We start from the raw sequence: 22,240 nt of genomic DNA on the forward strand, positions 1-22,240 counted from the left end.
AAAATTCAACTTCTTATCAAATGTGACTCCCAGAAACTTATGCTGGGCTTTAACTGGTATAGGTGCTCTGTTCAATTCCAACACTGGCTCAAGGGACAGCCCTCGTCGAAGAGAAAATGGAACGCACACTGTTTTTTCCGGATGAAAACCTGAAGCCATTTTCGTCGGCCCACTGACTGATCTTATTAATTGCTAGCTGCAGCTGGCGTTTACAGCTCGACAGATTACAAGAGGAAAATGATATCTGTAGGTCGTCGACATACAATGAATGTTCAATGGAAGGTGGCAGTAATTGAGCTAGGGTGTTAATCTTTAAAACAAATAATGTGACACTCAAGATGTCCCCCTGGGGAACCCCATTTTCTTGAACAAATGTGTCCGATAATGTGGTGCTTAGTCGAACCTGAAAGGTCCGCCCAGTCAGAAAAGCTTTTATACAAAGTAACATGCGGCCCCGTACTCCGCAGACCATAAAGGTCTTGCATGATTCCAAATCTCCAGGTCGTGGCGTACGCCTTCTCCAGGTCAAAAAACACAGACACACAGTGCTGCCTCCTTACAAAAGCCTCCCGGATCCTCGTCTCGAGGCGCACGAGGTGATCTAGAGTAGACCGGCCTTGGCGGAAACCGCACTGATTGTTATCAAATAGGTTTTGTTCTTCAAGAAAAAACAGCAGCCGTTTGTTGATAAATCTTTCGTACGTCTTACCAAGACAGCTCGTAAGGGCAATTGGGTGGTAGCTCGAGCAAAGAGAGGGGTCTTTGCCAGCTTTCAAGAGGGGTATAACATGTGCTCTTTTCCAGGATTCAGGGAAGTAAGCTCTTTCGAAGAGAAGGTTGAAAAAACTATGCAGAATTTGAGGGGGCAGCTTACGAAGCATCTCACAGTGGCTGAAATCAGGACCTGGGGCAGACTGTTTCCTGATGTCAAGAGCCAACTCCAGTTCACGGAGCGTAAAGGGCTGGTTGTACGGTGTAGAGGTTGCCCCCGACATAACTATTCGCTCGCATTCTGCTTTCATCTTAAACTGTTTAAAAGTGGCACTGTAATTTTCAGAACTCGAAACGCTCTGGGAGTGAACGCCAAGAGTATTGCCCAAGTCTTTCAGTGATGTGGGAACAGTGTTGAACAATGAAGGGATAATAAAACAGCGGTGATCCCCTTGATTTTGCGATAACGGTCCCACACCTCCTTTGCGGGGACAAAGCTGTTCAGTGAGGAGACATATTTCGTCTACGATTTCTTTTTTGCTTGCCTTTTAGTTCAGCGAGCTTGAGCTTTTCGTCTTTTAAATTCGATCTTGTTATATACGGTGGGGTATTGTCGAAATATGCCCCAAGCTTTGTCTTGTTTCTTGATTGTCGCGAAATATTCTTCAGTCCACCATGGCCTGCACTTTCTTGATGATTTCCCAGAGGTGCGAGGAATAAATTGTTCTGCAGCCTCAATTATCTTCTCAGTAACATAGGCTGTAGCATCATCTGGAGACAAGACTGATAATAAAGAAATATCAAATGTTGCAGATTAGCAAAAGAGTTCCCAATCCGCTTTCTCAAGGCGCCATCTCGGCGCACGTACTAAAAGAGTACTAACAGCAGCAAGGCTCTCTACGACAATCGAGAAGTGGTCGCTTCCGAATGGGTTTTCTAAAAACTTCCAAGAAAGTCTTTCTATGAGTTCTCCACGCGAATCAACTCGTGCACTGCCCCACATGGTGTGATGAGCATTAAAATCCCCTAATATTAAAAAGAGTTGTGGTAGTTGGGCAATGAGCTTTTGAAGCTCACGCATGTGCACTGTGATCTGTGGCGGAAGGTACGATGAAACAACGGTGATTAAACGGTCGGTCAGAACCCTCACAGCCACTGCCTCGAGCGGAGTGTCCAGGGGCACCTCGGCACATGCCACCCCTCTCTGCACAACAACTGCCACACCACCGGCTGAATGAGATGATGGGCGGTCTTTACGAAAAGTGTAATAGGACCGTACATCATTTGAATGACTGGAATTGAAATGAGTCTACTGCAAAGCCAGAGCTATCGGTCGTAGCTCACTAAGAAAAAAAACAAATGTCATCAATGTTGCGTAGGAGACCTCGACAGTTCCATTGCATAAAAGAGAAATGTCCAATAAAATTATTTAAAATCGATAAAAAGTCGTGGACAAAAGTGCATAAAAATATCGGTGTGGCTGCCTTTTAGTGAAATCCCCTAAAAACGCATAAAAAAGTTAAAAAGATACCTATATATAGTTCAGCTAATTTTCTTTCGGAACTAAAAAGTGTAGGAATATTTCTTTTCTTTCTAGCATTGTCCTTCTGTCGTTCTCCGAGCTCACCCGCGGAAGGCGACAAGGACTTCACTCCTTACGGAAGCAAGTCGTCATCTGAAGCTGGACTGGACTCTTCCATTTTTTCTTCCGTTGATACCTCTGGGCCCTTCAACGAGACTGCCTTGTCAGAGTGACCTGGCTTTCTTGGATTGTCGGTCAGGCGAGTGGGCTGTGCCCGGCCTCTGCCTGACGGGCCGGCAGGCACCTGGGATGACTGCGCTGGTTTTTTTAGGGGTGCAGAGGAAACACTGCCTGCCTTCGAGCATGAAGGCACAGGGGTGGCAGTTTCCATGCTACCCTCGGTGGATGGGACATTGACCCCCATGGCCTCCTCCTCCTTCTGTCTAGAGGAAGGAGGGGATCCCTTTCGGACTTGGGAACGGATGGAGTCAAGCACCACCCGAAACTTTGGGGCTAGGCGTTGCGGAAACGCCTTGGTCTTTGTGAGCTCCTGTTTGGCCTCAGGCGTCTGAGATCCCACAGAAGTCTCTGTAGGGGTGAGGATACTGGGTGGGCACTCAGTGTCTCGAAGACTATACTGGGTATCCACTGATGCCTTTAACAGCGACCTAGTCCCCCTGACGGCCGCCTCGGTGTACGTTCCTCCTTGAAGGAACGAAAAGCGTTTTCGTGCTTCATGGTAGCTCAAGTTTTCCTTTGTTTTTAAGGTTAAAATTTCTTTCTCCTCTTTAAACTTTGGGCACGATCGCGAGTAAGCAGGATCGGCACCAGTGCAGTTGATGCACTTAGGGGTTGAGCTGCCACACGTATCTGTTGGGTGGTCTGTGCATGCACACTTTGCACAGGTTGCTTTTCCGCGGCAGGTTGCAGAGCCATGACCAAACCGTTGACACTTGAAACAGCGTTTCGGGTTCGGGACGTATGGGCGCACTTTACAGTGGAGGTAGCCCGCCTTGATACTTTGTGGCAGCACCGTGGAACAGAATGTAAGTATTATATGTTTGTTGGTCGCTCGTTTCCGTCTCTACAAAGCAGGATTCGTCGTACTGCCGTTACTCCTTGACTAGAAAGACCTTCTAAAATCTCCTCGTTACTTGACTCTAGCAAATCATCCTCAAGAATTACTCCTTGGCAACTATTTAATGTTTGATGTGGAGTGACGGAGACTCTATACTCAGAAATCTTGTTTAGGTCCAAGAGGACAGCACTCTGTGTGCCATTTTTCACTTCAATAAGCAAGTCACCAGATACTAGCTTCTTTGCTTTGAAGTTTTTGCCTTCAAGGGTTTCTAGGGTTTTTGCGATCAGAAAAGGTGACAACTTTGCAAGAGGTTTTTCTTCTTGTTCAGAGCGCATGACCAGGAATCGGCTAAAAGTGTTCTGTACCGGTGAAGACTTATCCTTCAGTTTTACTTCGGTCCGACCCCTTTTCAGGGGCCGATCAGAGGGTTTAGTACGGAGGGTTTAGTGCCATAAGAGAGCGAAGAATGTTCAGAATCCGCGGTGCACCGCCCACCACCGAGCCCAACAAAGGGTTAGGTAACGCACCATAACAAGAAGGGCTTGGCTGGAGACGTACGCTAACGGTGCTGCCGGGAAGCTATATCCAAGTATGGGTCAAGACAGAGGTCTATTGCCACCCAAGTTTAGCCCTTGCCGCCAAAGAGGGGTGAAAAAGGAGTAAGAGAAATGAGAGAGAAATAAAAGAAGCAGGAAAGTTAAAGGTAAAAGATTGGAGGGGATAGTAGAAGAAAAGGCGACTAGACTGGATTATCCTGGCCGGGTCTTACCAGGACTCCCGTCTACAGGAAGAAAGGCCAAAGTGGTGTGTTGCCTCAGCCGGGGGGCCCCGAAGGGTCCAAACCTACCCCGGGCTCGGCTTAACCACCAGAAAGCCCTTTTCCCTGGACACGGGCTCGCCACGCACAGCCAGACGTGGGTGGGTATTACCCACTTTTTACTCAGGGTCCGTAATGTAGCCAATTCGGCTGGGGTCCGTGGTGACGCTACTCACCAAGCATCTAGCACCTAAGGCGCAGGCGCCCCCTGCGGAACTCGGGGTCCGTGGAGACGCCACTCTCCAAACACCTGCTTTCACAGGTGCCCCTGCGAGGATCCAGGCCAGGGTTGGGCAGTATTTCAAATACAAGCATTTGAAATACGTATTTCAAATACTTTGTGTATTTTGTATTTGTATTTAATTACAAATTGGGTAATGTATTTGACGTGTGTATTTAAATACTAAAACGTGGGTATTTCAAATACAATTGTAATTAAATACAATTTTGTGGGCGAAAATACATCCCTCAAATTTATTGTCACTGTCCAGATCAGGTAGAAAACTACGTTCTGCACCGAATGCAGTGTCTCTCAATCAAGCACAAGCGTTTAGTGACTTTGTGATTAGGGTGCTAGTCCAGGGCAAGAATAGTGACAAAATCGACGTTCACAGGCAGACTTGCTAAATGAGTGCCTGTGACAACTTGTGATGCTTTCCAGCCTGATTTCCATTCATATTTTTGCTGGAATATTCTAAATGCGCGGGTCGTCCAGATTTTCGTAACTGGTGCGAGTCGCAACAATAAAAAATTAGCTAGTGCTGCCCGTCTTGGTCGTCTCGGTTCTTTGTTGGTCTATACCAAAATGTAAACAACAAAAAAAGCTGCTTGAGTCTCTGTAATTTTTGCACCTATTACGTCCAAGCTGATTACATTTTTTTGTGATTATATTTCTATTACGTTACTAGAGCCACGCACACTAACTCCCGAATGTGCGATGCAAAATTAAAACGAGATACCCAGAAACCCGTTGCAGGTGCCCTGAAGTCGCTGACGCAAATTTTGAGGAATGTATTTGGAAAAGTATTTGGAGGAGACCAAATACATTTGGTTGCATTTGTATCTTGCACTTAAATGCTTTTTTGGAAATGTGATTAGATTTGTAATAAATACACTTTTGGACGAAGTATTTTGTCTTTGTATTTCAATACATATTTGCATGTATTTTGCCCATCCCTAAACCAGGCCTTTGCGCGCGGTGAGCCTTACGTCTAGCGCCGAGCTGCGCAAAAGCAAATATGACAACCGTTCGGTTGGTTTGTTCGGTTTGGGTTCGGCGCTGTGTTGTGCTGTGTGCACCTCAAACGCTCTCGTGAAAATGTTCTAGTCATCTGCGAAGTTATTCGAAGTCCCATGAGTGACACGAATGGTGTTTTGAAATCACCATCTTAACTAGCAACAGGCGGGTCTTCACCAACTGCAACGACAGAGCCGAAAAGTGGCAGTATGACCCTGAGCGAGATTGGTTTGGTGGTTCGAGGTCAAGGTGGGAAATTTCTTTCCCACCTTGACCTCGACTCTGTCACAGCCTATGAAGTGGTTAACACGAGGGGTTTAGAAACGATGCCGAGACGGTGCACTTTGTATAGAAGATACCTCTAGCGTCGCTAGGTTTGTCGAACCAGTCACTGGATGCCGCCTGGGGACGAAGAAGCGTGTTGTGTGTTTAGAAAATTCTTTGCTGGGTTAGTACTTTGAACTGCGTTGGATGGTATTGACTCGCATGCATATTGTTTTTATGTTGCTCGGGGATAACACTTTGGCATTGCTCATTAAAATCTTTGGGTCATAACACCTGATAATTATTTCATTCGGCGCGACTTCCTTGGCGTAAAGTGAATGAAATATCTCCGAGCACTTTCGAATGAAAGCGCCAAGTGTCTCATGTAAACTGGACGTGTCTCACTCATAGAATTATTATAATGTACGCTAGAGGTTCAACTGGCGCTAGTATGCTGCTGCAAATTGAAGCAGACGACAGCAACCGGTCCAAAATTGACTTCCGGTAATGCATTGCTATAGAAAAAAGCGAGTGCATTTTCTCTCTGCGCTCGATTATAAGAGCAAATACCACGAATAATTCGTACGTACTAGGCACATTGGAACATTTCTCAGTGACGCAGACGAAACACTTGACCAGTTACGGCGTTTTTATTTTAAATTTGTGGCATAAAAAACGGTGCTAAAACTGCTTCTTAAATGCTTTGCATTTAATTGCATTATAATAATTCTTATATGTATTTATGTGCACTGTTGGACACTGTTAGCGCGAACACGGCGTCGGCGCTTTTTAGCATGGAGGATATACGTGCCAAACGAACTAAAAACATCTGGAAAACTAAGAGAGACGGGAAGAGCTACGCAGTAACACGGGATAAGTGACTCCTTGTGCATGCAGACGATCAAGATAAATTGAAAGCCACGTAATATAGTCCGATATACAATAAACAAGTACTGCTTTATTCTTTCTGCTCATGAATATGTTCTGGGTTCAAATAAAACACGCACGATCCAAATCTTTGACAATAGGAAGAAGTCAAAAAACAGGTGCCGCATAAAAACTGCCGGACATAGGAAATAATAAAAATACACACCTTTTGTAGCCCACATACATTATTTTTTGACGTTCGAATGTTTTTTTAACCGATATCGTAAAGATGCACACGACGGAGTCATTTTCATATAATGACAGGACGGGCATATCAGCAATATATAAGCACCACCGGAATGGTAGCTAACCTTGAACACACTCTACATTCCTTTCGATCGTAATTTTGCTTAGAATGCCCCGCTCGTTTTTACATACCTGCCATGGTACAGAGGTTTGGGCCTGAAATACAGCGAAGTTTGACATCGTTCAGTGGTAAAAAAAAATGTTGTGCTGTAACTAAAGCAATATACACTCTGGCAGTATTAATAAAGGTACATATATACGGTAAAACCGAAATAACAAAAGTTATAAATGTTGATTTCCGGCGAAGAGACAAAATGTGCGCGCGTTTTCCCGTAGAAATGCACAGGAGCACCGCAAAAGTAGACTGGTTGCTGTCTGCTTCAATTTGGGTCCCGGAAGTCGCATAGACACTAGCGCCAGTTGCACCTCTAGCGTACATTATAATAACTCTATGGCCTCACACAAGGAATTTGTGCTAGCCTTTTCTGTTCAGCCTGGGCAAGGAGGTTATAATGGGCAGGAGGTGGTGCTCATATCCTCCATACATCGAGCGAAGTGTAACGGAAGCATGGCGTGGCCACGAAATGTCTTTATGTTATCTCGGCTTTTGGGACGATCCATTTCCTGTGCCTTTTTACTTTTACAAAGTTCTCGATAGTTCTCTAGTTTGGGTAATTTTCATAATGATTAAAATACTCAGTTAACGGACTCCGTCATGAAAATATGGGGCAAACATCCGTGTTGCCTCGGCATTGCCGTGGCAACGTGGTTATTTGCCCCACAATTCCATAGCGGCGTCCGTTGAATTCAAGTCGAACAGGCTAGATTTGGAGTTCAGCACTTGCATGACCAGTAGAAAGTCAACATGTAGCGGATTCTGTCGACACCGCGCCGGTAGCGTTGTCTACAGAGAGTCGTCATGGCGCGGCATTTGAAAGCGAAGTTGTCGGTCGTCGTACCAACTCGTACGCATGAACGCTGAAAATGGCACCGCGTGTTGAGAATGCCGTACAGGCCCTGCTTCCAGAAGGTGTTGGTTTCCCTCGGCCATCATGAGAATGCGGGTTCGCATTGAAACTTTTTTTGGTGCGCCGACCGTATCGAATACCATGGCCGTAACAGCGAGCAGACGAAGCAGACCGCAGGCACGGAGCAGACGTGGCTAAGGGTAAAGCAGTCGACCGAGCGGCAAGCAGTCGATGAAAGCTTGATTGGATTTACGTTAGACGAGATTCCGTGGGTACGCAATGGCCGTCTGGGATTGGGTTCTTTTTCTGGCGTCGGTGGCATGATGTCATGCCTGGTCCTGCCCTATTTAAAGGTCCTTGAGTCTGGGCCTCTTTGTCAACGAGGTAGAGGGGTATTATGTAGCGGCTGGCAAGCTGGCGTCCATCGGCTCGTGGCCATCGGCTGCGCTCGCACCTATGCGCTCGCACCTAGCCCTTGAGAGCCGCGGGGCGCGAGCAGACAAACGCCAGGCTTGGAACGTGGCGCCAGGCTCCATCGGCGGCTTCATCGATATAAACCGATTAGGCAGTTAACTAATGTCTACATCTCATATTTAACATTGGCAACGAGGGCAGACGAAAACTCCAACAGCGGTTCAAGAATGACTACGACACAACGAAAGATGGAGGAATTCCAAGAACAGGATGGTCAGCCTGGGGGGAGCGGTTGGAATTTTTCTTCCAGGCAAACGACATAACGGACCACGGGAAGAAGAGAGCCCTGCTACTGACCCTTTATGGCGCGGCAACCTACAACACTGTGGAAGCGCTAACGGCCCCGAGGAAGGCCGGCGAAGTTGCCTTTGAAAGCATCATGTTCATGCTCCAACAGCATTACGATCCACGGCCTTCGGAACTATTCAGCCGAAGCAAATTCCAGTGCCCCGACCAGGGGTCGATCGCTGCCTATGTGGCGAAATTAAAAAAAAAAAAAAAAATTAGCCGCCAACTGCGATTTGGGCGTGCTGACACATCTCTCGGTGGCCACAACTAGCGCCGGAGCATCAACCGCTTCAAGCAGCGCTGAAGGTCAAGCGGCCGCTGCCCCTTCGACATTGAAGCCAATCATGCTGATGCTGGATGTAATGCTGAGAGACCGTTTGGTGTGCGGTGTGCAAGATGAGCGTCTGCAGCAACGACTTTTCGCAGCGCAAAGGCCCACGTTCAAGCAAGCATACGACATGGCAACAGGACTGAAAAGTGCGGTAAAACAGCAACAGGAGTTTAAAACTCCCAAGAGGGAACTGCATAGGGTGACACAACCACAGGCCACGAAACAGACCTCGGATCCAGATCAAACGTAACCGCATCTAACGATGTTGTTGCTGCCATGGACGGCACCGGCAAGACAGTTGCCCATTCATCGGGCTAGCTTGCCGTGTCTGTAAAAAATAGGACTCATCGAAAAAGCTTGTCGAAACAAGATGAGGACTGGCACACTTCGCTCAACCCATCAGATGGAATTCGGCGCAGAAGAGGACGCCCTAGAATCACAAAGTGGAGCTACTGTTTAAAGCTACGGGTGGGACATGCAAGTGCTGAACGCACAACGTGCAGCCAGTTTCGTTCTAAAGTACCTGGGGAGTCTCCAGGTCGACGGAAAGTTACTAGGATTCGAGGTGGACTCAGGAGCAGCATTAACGGTAATCAGTGAGGCCACCTACCGGAAGGTGTGGCCGACCAGACCTCCCCACCTGCGGAAAAAGAACGTCACCGTTCAGACATGAACCGGCGAAGGCTTGAGTGTCCTTGTCTCAGCTGAGGTGCACGTGAGACATAAGTCCAAGGACTACGTTCTACCGCTGGTTATAACAAGTGGAACCGAATGCAACGTGATGGGCAGAAATTGGTTTCCAGCGCTTACGGCCCAGGTCAGCGAGACACACCATCGTTCGCCAGACAAAGAAGTCCAGAAAGTTTTCAGTGTACACAAAGCGGTGATTAAGTCCGACATCACAGGGTACAACGGCCCACCTGTTCAGTTGGAAAGCAAGGAGTCAGCAACGCCAAGATTCCTCAAGGCATGCCAGGTACCTTTCGCCCTGCGTGCTGTCGTGGAATGCGAACTGATGGCACTGCAATAGCGGGGCATCCTGGAAAAGGTCCAACATTCATCATGGGCCAGGCCCGTGGTGGTGGTTAGGAAGGCGGATGGTTCGGTGGAGGCTCTAGAGGGACTACCGCAGCATGGTGAACAATACAGCGAAGCCGCTGGTTTAACCGCTGCCGACACCCGCGGAAGCTTTGTCTAAACTCCGGGGTGACACAGTCTTCTGGACGCTGGACCTTGCGCAGGCTTAACAACTACGGGTGACAAATGACACGGCCGAGGTACTGACAATCAATGCCATCAAGAGGTTGTATCGAGTGAAGCGACTTTCTTTCGGAGTGGCGGCAGCTCTTGCAATCTTCCGAAAGTCACGGACACAACATTAGCGGGCATCTCAGGAGTCAGTGCGTACCTAGATGGCATATCATCAGCGGGGAGACTGCAGAAGAACATACCTATCGACTCGATTAAGTACTGATGAAACTAGACGATGCAGGACTAAAGCTAAAGGAAACCAAATGCCGCTTCGGGGTGAGTGAATTAAAATGTCTTTGCCACCTCATCAATGCGGACGGTATACATCCCACGCAGGACAAGATTCAGGCCGTAGTACAGGCTCCTGAGCCAAGGAACAAGACAGAGCTGCAATCCTTTCTAGTACTGTTAGCGTTTTATGACAGATTTTTAGAGTGTAGAGCAACGATTCCGAAAGAGCTTTATCCCCTACTGGAACGGAAAATGGAGTGGCGGTGGGAGGAAAACCACCGCGAGGCTTTCCAGAAGTTGAATGATCTGGTGCTGCAGTATACACTACTAGCAGACTATGACGAAAGAAAACCACTGCTGTTGTCCTGCGACGGTGTGGGTGCCGTACTATCACAGTTTGACTCTGACAGCCGAGTGGCTCCGATTGCGTTTGCGTTCAGGACACTCCATGGGAACCGCTGAACGCAACTACTCACAACTTAACTGAGAGGGCCTAGCCAATGTGTATAGAGTATTCCATTTCCATCAGTATGTCGCGGGGCGAAGCATGATAATCTATACAGATCATCAACCTTTTCTTGGCATCCTATGAGCTGACAAGCCCGTTCCACAAGTGTTGTCACCGCGGATAACCAGATTGTGCGTAAAATTGACCGCTTATTAGTATGAGCTAAAGTACAGGCCAGGAAACTGCCATCAGAACGCGGACGCTCTAAGCCTACCCTTTATGCCAACCACGGAGGAGGAACCAGGAGTACCAGGAGAAATCCTGATGTTCGAGGCCTTGACCCGCCCTCCGCTCTCCGCAGACCAAGTAGCCAGGGAGACAGCCCGTGACGTCATCTTGGTAACCATATATACCAGGCAGTGCAAGAAGGCACTCTGGATCGGTATCAGTCCCCAGAGCACTCGCCGTAAAGAAGTAAAGCGGCAGAGTTGTCCAGACACAGAGGATGCGTAAGCTGGGGAACACAAGTCGTGATTCCTAACAACTTGAGAGGATGGCCCTAATTCACTCGGGACATCGCGGAATCCTCGCGATGAAAACTTGCGCTCGCTGTTTGGTGGCCCGGGATTGACGCCGATATTGAAGCATGCGTCGCTGCATGTAGTACCTACCAGATGCAAATGAAGTCACCTGCGAAGGAACTTATCCCTGTGTGGAATAGGCAACCGAGCCGTGGGACACTGTTCACCTGGACTTCGTAGGTCTTGTCATGGGTCATGTGCTTGTGGTTTTGGTGGACGCGTCCACGAAGGGGCTGCAAGAGCGCGTGGTCCGCAACATGAGGTCTGCCGCCATCAGTAAAGAATTACGGACCATTTTTGCAGCGTTTGGTCTACCAAGGAAGCTTGTGTCGGACAATGGCACGGCGCTAGTTTTTGAGGAGATGAAATAATTTTACTGGGGGAAACAACGGGATCATCGCTGTAACAAGTGCACCGTACCATCCCGGGAATAATGGCCAGGCGGAGCGCATGGTACAGGAGCTAAGACTGGCACTCGGGAAGAAAGGAAAGAAGGAGCTGATTTGTGTGCTGGCCAGGTTTTTATTCAAACGGCACACTAGCATTCACGTTGCAACGGGAGAAACGCCAGCATGGTTGCTTTATGACAGGGAACTTCCATCAGTTCTGGAACGATTAAAAACAGTAACTTCTGAAAAGCCAGCCAGCACGGAAAGCGTCACTAACGCACGAAAACAGAGCGTGGGACAGTCGGTCTGGGCTAAGAAGTTTCGATACGGCAAAGGCTGGCTTCCTGGCGTGATTGAACGTCAGATGGGCCTCCGTTCATGGATGTTGAACATAGATGAAGGTTCGGTACGCCGGCACACCAACCACATACGCAGCATGCCGAGCCTTTTGTTCGTTTTCATTTATATCACGCTGCGGTCAAATGTTGAAATGCGCATATAACCACGTTCCATACCACACATTCTCTTTCTGACATTGATGAAAACGAACGAAAGGCTCTGCATGCTGCGGCTTACCGTCTTCGCAGACAAGCACCCCCAGAGCTTCACTCAATCAACATCATTCACCACGTGGAGATGCGGTCGTTTTTTTTTGTTGTAGTTTTTTTGCCCTGCACGAGCACGGAGGCACGTGCTCACGTGGTCGTGACCCAACGGCGGACGGACATACGGACATGGCTAGCCCCTAAGGAGCTTCGCCCCTAATAGCCGATTCACACGACGGACTGATCCGCGGACGGATTGATCACGTGATGATGACATATCCGCGGTTCATCCGTCTCCCAAGCGCATCCACACGAGGGAGACGACGAGCAGACGCCAGTGAGGATGGACCGATTCAGCTCGCCACCCCACAGTGCTGCGAAACTCCAACATCGCACCGCGGCACCGGTGTCCAAGAGAGAAATCGACGTTTGCTACCGCGATTGAGAATCATACGCTGCTGTTACGCACAGATCGAGACAAAACACTGAGGCAGGCTTCGCACCAACCGCCACTAACTTTACTAACCCAAAGCATGACAGTGACACAGGCATGGTCCTGCTCGAGAAAGCCTCGGCGTAGACGCGACGAAGTTCTGGGCTCGCGGAGGGGCGTTTGGAGATGCCTTCACGCACTCCGCGCGCGTGCACAACACTCAAGCACACCACATTCACAACTTACAAGAGAGGTCTTGCTCGGTGAAATCCTGATCGGATGTGCAAGAATTACCGCGGCGTGCTAGACAAATTTTGACGGGAGCATCGTGACACGGACCCGGAGGAGTACCGAAACCTGCGTCGCGTCAGCCAGACAAGTTTCTGGAGTTTCTTTCACTCGTGGAACCAAGAATCGCGCGTCAAAATGAACCAGCAACGCACAAAACACAACGATGCGCCATTTTGTTTTGAACGCCCATAAGCAAAAAACCAAGAAAACAATGTACCGTTGCCAGACTAAACGCTTTCCAAGCCAATCTGCCGCCAAACGTCCGCGAGTGAAAAAAGCACTCGACTTCATTAGTCCGCGCCTCCGCGGACGAGGCGCGGATCGCAGGAATCGGTGACGTGCCGGTCACGTGGTACACGGTCCGCGGACGAAAATCGCGATTCGGTCCGTCGTGTGAATCGGCTATCAAAGGCACAAGTCGTGGAAAGCCAATTTCACCGCTCTCGCGGCGTGATCAAAGCTTCGTTGGCACGCCTAAGTGCTGCGTCTCTGTGCCTTCGCACGCTTGGACACCGATCAAGAATTGACGCAACGGCAAAGTTTGAAGGTCTGTCGAGCGGCGATGTCGTTGCAGCATATATCGGCCACGGAGTTCTGGACCGTCCAGCTCTTCCTGCGAAAATTCTTATCAATAAAGGGGGGAAAATCCGTGATCGCTATTATTCACTATTAACCATGGCTGTGCTCCAAATTCATTTGAATGAATCACATGGCAGCACAAATACAGCAACGCTTCGGCGCAAGGTACGTTTTCGAACACAAAAGTAAGAAACGGCGAGATAGAAAAGTACTTCAAACGTGGCCCATATGCTCGTGTGCACTCTGACGCTGTCACCGCCCACCGTACCCATTTCCCCTCTTCCGTCGCCACTGGATCAAGCTCCTTTCTGGACCGCGCGTGCCGCAAGTTACTAATACATTCGTCATAGTAAAGTAAGTAAGTAAAAAAGCTTTGATCACGCCGCGAGACCGGCGAAACGTTCTCTCGGTGAGTTGTGCCTTTTTCTTGTGGCGCTGCGCTTTTGTAAACAGTTTGGATTGCAGCAATTGTCACTTTTGCACCCTTTTAAGAAATCCGGAGGCCCTCCGGATTTCTTAACAGTGTAACAGACTTTTTGGCGAAGAATCAAGTGTTTTAATACATTTTAGAATAGGCTGGAGCTGGAAAATGACGCATATGTCGCTTCTGTTAACAAAACTGATAGCTGCATTTATTTACACACTCGGGCACGCGCAATTCCCAGGGTGCCGGTAAAATGCTTTCACGAGTAAAAAAAAAAAAAAAATCAATGAAGTGATGCGATGGTATGCAGTTCGTTGTAAGATAATGTCGAAGAGAGCGAAAAAACTGCCTTTGCAATCTGTTAGCCGCCAGAGAGGACTGACTATCTCACAGACCCCGGCCCGGAGGTTGGGGACGCACTGCCAAGTGAATGGGTACTGTTAGAAACCGTCTGTATTGCTCCCGTCGTTAGTAACTGAGGGCCCGCGCGGCTGCATTAATGTCGGGCAACACTGCCCGCGTACTAAGGAACTGTGAGGAATCAAAAAGGGTTTTGAAAGAGGCTGTTTGATACTTACGTAAATCACGTTTGAATGAGGATTCTTATAGTCCTTGGATACATAGAAACGAACAAATGGAAGAAACGTTGATTGGTTGAGTAGTTGAGTGTAGTTTTCATAAGGTGATTCTCCTTTATTCAGTAATGGCCACTTGGTAAAGCCATCTTCCTTAAGTAGCTGCAGCAGGTCATTAAATTTCGCTGTTTCGTTGAGAGCTGTTTGACATACAAAACAATCAAATGTGATAAGGTACATGTAAAATGTTGACAATGCTTCGTTTAAATGCAAGATCATTTTTACGGTCTCAAAACCGCGAGATCGTGTACGGTCGTTCACCGTCGCGTCTAGATATATCAAAGACTTGCCGGAAAACCTAAAATGGTGTGTAATTATACACCAATTCAATTTACAAGCTTTGTGTAGCGGGAGACGTTTTCCCGATCAATATAGCGACAAAACCTAAATTGGTTTTCTCGCACTGAGGTACTCCGATGGCACCGTGCTAGGATAGCATGACAGCGCCGAGATTTGCGAATGCGAGAAAAGGAGCAAATGATCTCAGCTTATATCGTATTACTGTTCGTTTGGCAGCATCCAGAGAGAATGCCCATGTTCGGAAACCCGAGACTGCAACAAATCGAAACATCTGGTCGGTGCATAGGTGTACTATGCTGCAATAAGTTCTCTAGAACTACGTGGGGATGGCAGGAAAAATGAGAGGGGTTGGGGTGAATGTAAGAAAGCCGTGCTTTGTCCACTCATTTCATATGTGCTTTTCTGGCAGCTGGAGATACGTCCAGCGACTCGTGCCGCATGACGATGCTGGGTGCGCAAGAAGCAACGTTGGCAAGATGTGAATGCCCGTGGCTCGGCGTCCCGTTGAAGCAATCTTACAGCACCCCGCGGCGTCGTCTCCGATTCGTATTTTCGGAATGGCGTGCGAAGTAAGTCGACGGACAAAACATAGGTGTGCTATTGGGCCATTTCAAACACATGTTACTTTTTTTTTCGGGAAAAGCATACGAGGATAAAAAGAGTTGTCGGCGCCTCCGTGGCGGATGCTATAACATGTTCGCCGAATCATTGGTGTACCATGGTGCGAGGAGTGCGTCGTCACGCATGAGTTCTCGTACGGTATTTTTTTTTTTTTTTTTCTTTCGCGTTCAAAATAACTTCAAATGTATTTTAACACTCATGACGCCACTTCGGTGACCAAGTTTTCGTGACATTCCTTGACCAAGTTTTTTTTCTCATCGTCTTCTAATCCCTGCATCCCCTTCAAGATTAATTTTACGTGCGGGACGTCACTTCCCTGACCAAGGTTTCGTGAGATCGACTTCCCTAATTTGCACCCCCTCCAAGCGCGCAAAAAACAGACGCAGTTGTGCGAAAAAAAGAAACAAAAAAACAACACAACCCAGTCAAGTATTCCCATAATGGGGCCTATTATTTGGAGCTTGTTTACCATCTTGCATGTGTATTTTTACTTTCAGGGAGAAGGCGTGGTTATAATTTGTGAAAATATAAATTTGCTTAATTAGGATATACATTCTTGACCAAATCGGTTCAGGAGCTGTCTACTGTATAGCTTCCGCTTCAGTTTAACAATAAGGACTATATACGTTATTTACAAATATTCTAAAAATTGACATGGAAGACTGTTCCATCGAGCTTTAAATTAAAAAAATCAAAATTAACAGAAGTATGGTTGATACACGAGAGGTAGGCGTTTAAGCTTCCCTTAAATTTTTTTAGTTGACGCCTGTCTTTTTATGACGACCATCAGTGTCCTTAGGACGAATAACCTCGCTAGAAATGATCAATAATAAAGCAATGTGTGCGTGTTCTTTCAATGGTAAAATGTATGTTTCCACCGGGTTCTACCAGCTTCAGCATGTTTACAGTTTGCGCTTACATTTCTGTCGCTTCTTAGGAAAGTAAAAAAAAGGTAAAAACTGGACATTTATTGTATTAAAAGCAGATTAATTTGATTTCAGTTAGAGTAGCTAAAAATAGTGATTTTGTCACTCACGATATATATTTAAACATGGAACACTGATTGATTAATTAGTCAGACTAATAACAATGCAGAATAAGTAATTACTGTAAATTTAAAATACAGGTTAATTAATAACTCTTTATTGATGTAAACTCCGCCATACGAGAACACTAAACGATTTGTCTTTCTACGACAGCAAAAATCCTCAATATGCACTTTTTTTTAATTCTCGCTCGCTTGCGATAGAACATAACTTCCCTAGTTTTCGTTTCCTTCCTTCTTTCTTTCGTGTTTTGATTCGCTTTCAATACGCCACTACGTAATAGTGCAACGGAGTGGAAGATAGGAAGACAGCTCAGTGCTCCAAGTTGCTCAGACGAGAACTGCTTCTGCTCGTGTTCAGCCTGATATGAATTGTTCTTGCTTGATCGACTCTATGATTTAGTACAAAACAGTGCACACAGAAAGCATCACATGATAGATGAACGGTAAATCATACATATTTGCAGGAATACTTGTGCAGGGAAAGCTTGATTTAAATTGTCGTCGAACAACTGGTCTGATTTAAATCACGATTTAATCCATTCTGATTTTTATTTTCCGAACTGCTTGTCCAGTCCAAAACTCATATTAAAACCCTAAACACCAAACAAAACACAAAAAAGCCTAGCTTGATGTATACATTTCAAAAACAAAACACATAACGGCACAAATATGAGATTTTCCCTTATGTCCATGAGAACGTGAATTCGTTGCTTCAAGGGCGAGGACATAATGTAAAAGGCCATTTGTGCATGTTTTGAAAGGGCAGGTTTTAGATCAATCCATCGGTGTGGACAATTTACTTGTTAGGAATTGTCCCACGAAGCATGTGCACGTTACTAACGAATCATTTAAATTTACGGCAGTTAAAGCATTTTGCTAAATTCAGTGCGAGGGCAAAATCGAATGTGGGAGGTTTTGAAGTGCGGAATCCTTATTTCTGAAAGTGTTAAGATATTGTACGATGAGTTAGGTAATCATAATTCATAAACAAATTAATGCAACCATCGTTCAAAAACCACCCTTTGTGAATGACAGCAGGAAAAACGCGCAAAGTGTATATTGAGGGATTTAGGGTTGCTTGAAATGCTTTTGGGTTTTTATTGCTGCCGATGTCACGCATAACGTAGAGGTCTATGGATTAAGGCGCACTCAAGTGAACTCGGTTGGGAAAGCAGACTCTTGCAGATCTGTAAATTCTCACCATCACTATGTAGCGCGAAGTGGAAACAGTTTAAAAAAACACATTAGACTCTTGTGTCGCCGTACAGAATAAAGCGCTAAACAAATTCGGAAAAGGAAAGACTGCGGTTTATTTTCATCAGATGTGTATAGCCACGTCGTAGACTTTCCGGCCTATATTTAAAAGACAAAATTGTGGATGATTTTCGGTGTGTATTATTTTCAATATGTATGTATATTGACAAAATCTTCTCAAAGGACACAAAAAAGCGGTGATTCTCGGTGAAGAACTAATGAAATATCAAGTTTTATTCTTGATCGGAAGGTTATTGACAAAAACAGTCTTAGCTAATACAAATGATGTCTAGAAATTGATGTTTCTTAGTTTCTATAGATTTTGCGTTTATGACACAAACGGTTGTTCAGAGGTGCTTTTTCCGTTTTTACGGGGAATGTAGTCTTGACACCGACAGATATTAATTGGTGGTTTTTATAATAAAACTGCAAAGTCTATGGGCTACTTATAGTTGGCCATCCCTGTTAAGGGATTTATCTTTCTTCAAATTGGGGGGGGGGGGGGGGGGGGTATCTGAGTTTACCTTCCCACCAATTTGGTTTCGTTCAGTAACAGTTTCTGGTGTCGTACGAACAAAAAAGTGCGGTTGATTCAGGCTAATGTTGAAATTTCAGACATGGGTTTGGATTCCCAACGTCCAGGAAGCAGGTAACCCTTTCTCTCAACAGCGCACGCGTGTGCACCCCGCAGGCGCTTTGGATCATTTCGTGAATCTTGCCACTTCGCCACCAATAAGGACTCGGCATTGAAAAAAAGGGAATGCGATACTCTGGCTCCGCCATTTAGTTATTTTACCTTGAACAAGAAACTTACGTACTCTCACAAAGGCAGACTCTGTAGGCCAGGATAGCCTTATTAGTAGCATTCTGCGGGTCTTCTTCCTTAAGCGTAGCGTTCAATAAAATATCTAGATATAAGAAAAATATTCAAGATTATTTCATGTCAACCCTGTATGTTGTAAAGAAGATAGTAACTTCATTCAAATTAAGATGTAACCACACTAAATTATTTAGTAATCTCATCACGTTTTCAAATTTTTTCCCGGGCCACGAATCACGATTGATGGCGTATATTTGCCAACAGGTTCACCAGATGGCGTAGCCAGCATATTGAAAGACGCACCGCTAAGTCATTTTTTTTTTTTTTTATTTTTTACGTTAGACTTTTATGTGTGTATGCCCTCAAGGTAAATACCCATTTTCGCGAGTTCGTTCTGCAGTTAACAGCCATCAGACTTTAATATTAGGGTGTTATAACAAGGGATAACGATAGCCGGTGCTTGTAAAATAATCTGAAAAAGGATCCTTCTGGGAACCAGCAACTGGCAGCGCTAAGCGTCTATGGTCTTTGACCGCTTAAGAAAAACAAAGCGCAGCTTTTGCTGTTCACGCTTCCTGTATTAGGATTATTTCTCAGCGTTTTTATCGCGTGATGCCACACACTCATTGGCTGTTGAGTCCTGACCAATAACGAGAGTTTCGAGCAAGTTAGGTGGAAAGCAAGTCGTCTGCTTCTTGCACAGGGTTGCGGTGATATCAGAACGACACCGAGCACCGATTGGCTTTGATTGGATTCAAAGGAAATAGTGGGTAGACCTGAATGCTAGATGCTTGAAGGTCTACCCACTATTTGTTTTTAGTCAGCCAATAAAAGGTTGATGTTCTCACATCATCGTAACCCCTGTGCAAGAAGCCGACAAATTTAAATTCCGGATTAATTTATCATTAAGAGAAAAAAATCGATGAAAACAAGAACAAAGCGAAACACGACCCAGAGAATCGCTTGTCTTCCACATAATTTCTAGTCAAGTTTGGTATGGTGATTTTTATATTAAAAAACGTAGCACCTGACTTATTTTTTTAAGGCCTCTTGCCTCGGTATTTGTTATTCGGTGTTCTGATTGGTTACTGCCGCAACCTCATGGGTTTTGAAGCGTTAATAAATTTCGATAGACATTTTATGACTGTAAGACGACTGATATTGTGGGCAAATATAAAAAGCAGAAAACAAAATTAAATTGAACGACATACTTGTTCTAAACAAGGGATTATGACGATCGACTTCATGGTTACACTTTTATTTTGATAGCACAAGATGAAACCTCTTCCCCTTCCCCGAGCAGGGGGATAAAGGACTAAAGATAGGTGTCGTTTGCGCATCGACACCCTCAGGAGAATATTTTCGTGTTTTTTTCAGTTTCAATTCAACTATTTGTAGAAAGTCATTACTTCGTGGTGTATTTTTGTCGTATTTTGCGCGCTTTTTCCATAACTTCTAAGAGTCTGCGATCTCATGAGGCAAATTTTTGTATTGCCTGATGACTCCTTAACATAAAATATATTGGTTCGATGTAGATATATTTACTGAATTAAATACTCTGTAATAAATTTCAGTAAGAAATACTCAAACTGGCTTTCACGCTGCGCAATTCTCGGAGTACGTAGTCCCATTATCACGCACGGTTAAGTTTGATTTATGCGCGGAATATTTTTTTTCGCTGTTTAAGGTCACGCAACTACACAAACAAACTATATTAATATAAGAGAGATATGCAGTGCAGGGTAAATTGGAGACACAAGATAATACTTCAATTTTGAGGCATTGTGGTAGATATTAAAAGCTTGATTGTGTTCGACAAGGGGAGTCGTTGGGGTTTCAAAAGCGTCTTGTTCTCGCCTACTGAAATATTTCACGAGCTTCTCGCTTAGATCCTTATTAACGCATCTTGGTTTGACACGCCAAAAAAAAAACGGAGGTTACTCTCCAAGTTTGCTCTCCTAATAAAAGTGCGGAAGTTTCTGATTCTGAAGAGCCTGGATTTTGTTCTTGGAGATTTCGAGGAAGTGGTGAAGCTAATACCTACATAGTGGCGCAGAAGTAAATAAATAAAACAAACGAAGAACCCAGGAAGCATCAAAGCTACACTGGCGGTTTGAAAGACACCTAAAATGCTGTATTCTGAACGGAAAAGCTTGGCATACTAGGTGCTTGGTACGTCCACCGCAGTACTAAATATGATATGGGTTTAATGACGAACGTGCTAGTGGAGTTCCGAAAAAAGAACGCACATAAGATTGCTTTACATATAAAAATAAACACAATTATAAATGCTATGAAACTCATAGTTTATTGGCTTGCCCTTAAGGGGAACTAAAGTGCTTTTCGCGATTGTCTTTTCATATGACATAGTCAACCAACGCGCCCAGTAAGCATCGAAGAAAAACAAATTACACTTATTTGCCACCTTTTTTCAGGACATGTCCTTTGCTCTTATATCAATCCTGAAAGAAGAGACGTGCTGAGGTGTTTGGTCGCGTTATGAAGAAAAAGAAAAGACAATTAATGATTGCAACTCTGAGTTTCCTTCGGATTCTTAAAGCGTGTGGAATGAGCTTGCGCCATGAAACACAATTTCGAAATTCTCTGTGCCCTCCTAGATGCGTTGTCTAGTATTCTTTAGAGACACAAGATATAAAACAAGCATAATATGACAGGCTTAGCGCCCATAAAATTGGCACCGGCCGCAGCAAAGTTTTGGCAGAATATTTCGCTTTTTCTATACCGCTAATCAAGCGGTACAGTCATTTTTTAAGACAAGATAAATTTTTTTTAGTTGACAGCCTTAATGAAAACATACTTTTTAGGTCCATCTGAACTTTAGTATAAAGAATATGCCGATGTCCGAATTTGGTCCAGTGGCCAGGTATTTCGTGTGTTTTTTTCCAGTTTCCACAGGCGTATTCATAGAAGTCAGTACAAGGATCCACGGTCTGGTTCATGCTGTCCAACATTATTTTAGCTGCAAAAAAATCAACAATAGGATTGTACCAATTATATAAACTGCAGTAATAAAAGGAACACAAAACTTCTTTATGAGGTGCACTTGGTTTGCACCCTGATCTATCGCAGAACAACAAGTATTATGCTACATAATTACGTCACTAACGAGAGAAACACAGCACGAGGTAATCAATTAAGATAACCAAAAGGTAACAACCAGAACAGAATATACTTTTTACGTATTCAATTCTTAACGTTTCCTTGCGAACTGTGATCGACTTCGGAGGGCGGGGCGAGAAAGAGGGTGGGGGGGAGAAAACAAATCACTTCATTTGAGAAAAAAAAAAGTGTAAACAATATAGAGGAATAAGAGAAAAATATCGCTCTTCTCCCCACACCTCCACCGTCACCACCCTTCCCTTTCACCTTCTCCCGAACCCAGCGCCTCTGATTTTCACTAATTCCAACGCCACGTGCGATCCTGACATAATCCACAAATACCTTGAGCTCAACAACCACTTTTTATTTATTTCATTTTTATTTATTTATTTCACAATACTGCC

General features: G+C 45.4%; 1 protein-coding gene across 1 annotated transcript in view; it reads right to left on the reverse strand.

Moving 5' to 3' along the window:
* Positions 1 to 22,240, reverse strand: part of LOC115310771 (neprilysin-1-like) — a 163,130-nt gene that overhangs the window by 126,094 nt on the left and 14,796 nt on the right. The window contains exons 3-5 of the mRNA XM_040212952.3: positions 21,535 to 21,696; positions 18,715 to 18,804; positions 14,617 to 14,813 (exon numbers count right to left, since the gene is read on the reverse strand). Of these exons, the coding sequence (XP_040068886.1) occupies positions 14,617 to 14,813; positions 18,715 to 18,804; positions 21,535 to 21,696 (449 nt within the window). The remainder of the gene's footprint in view (positions 1 to 14,616; positions 14,814 to 18,714; positions 18,805 to 21,534; positions 21,697 to 22,240) is intronic.

Source organism: Ixodes scapularis, unplaced genomic scaffold (genome assembly GCF_016920785.2).
Source record: "Ixodes scapularis isolate PalLabHiFi unplaced genomic scaffold, ASM1692078v2 PGA_scaffold1__304_contigs__length_218370807, whole genome shotgun sequence".
Taxonomy (NCBI): domain Eukaryota; kingdom Metazoa; phylum Arthropoda; class Arachnida; order Ixodida; family Ixodidae; genus Ixodes; species Ixodes scapularis.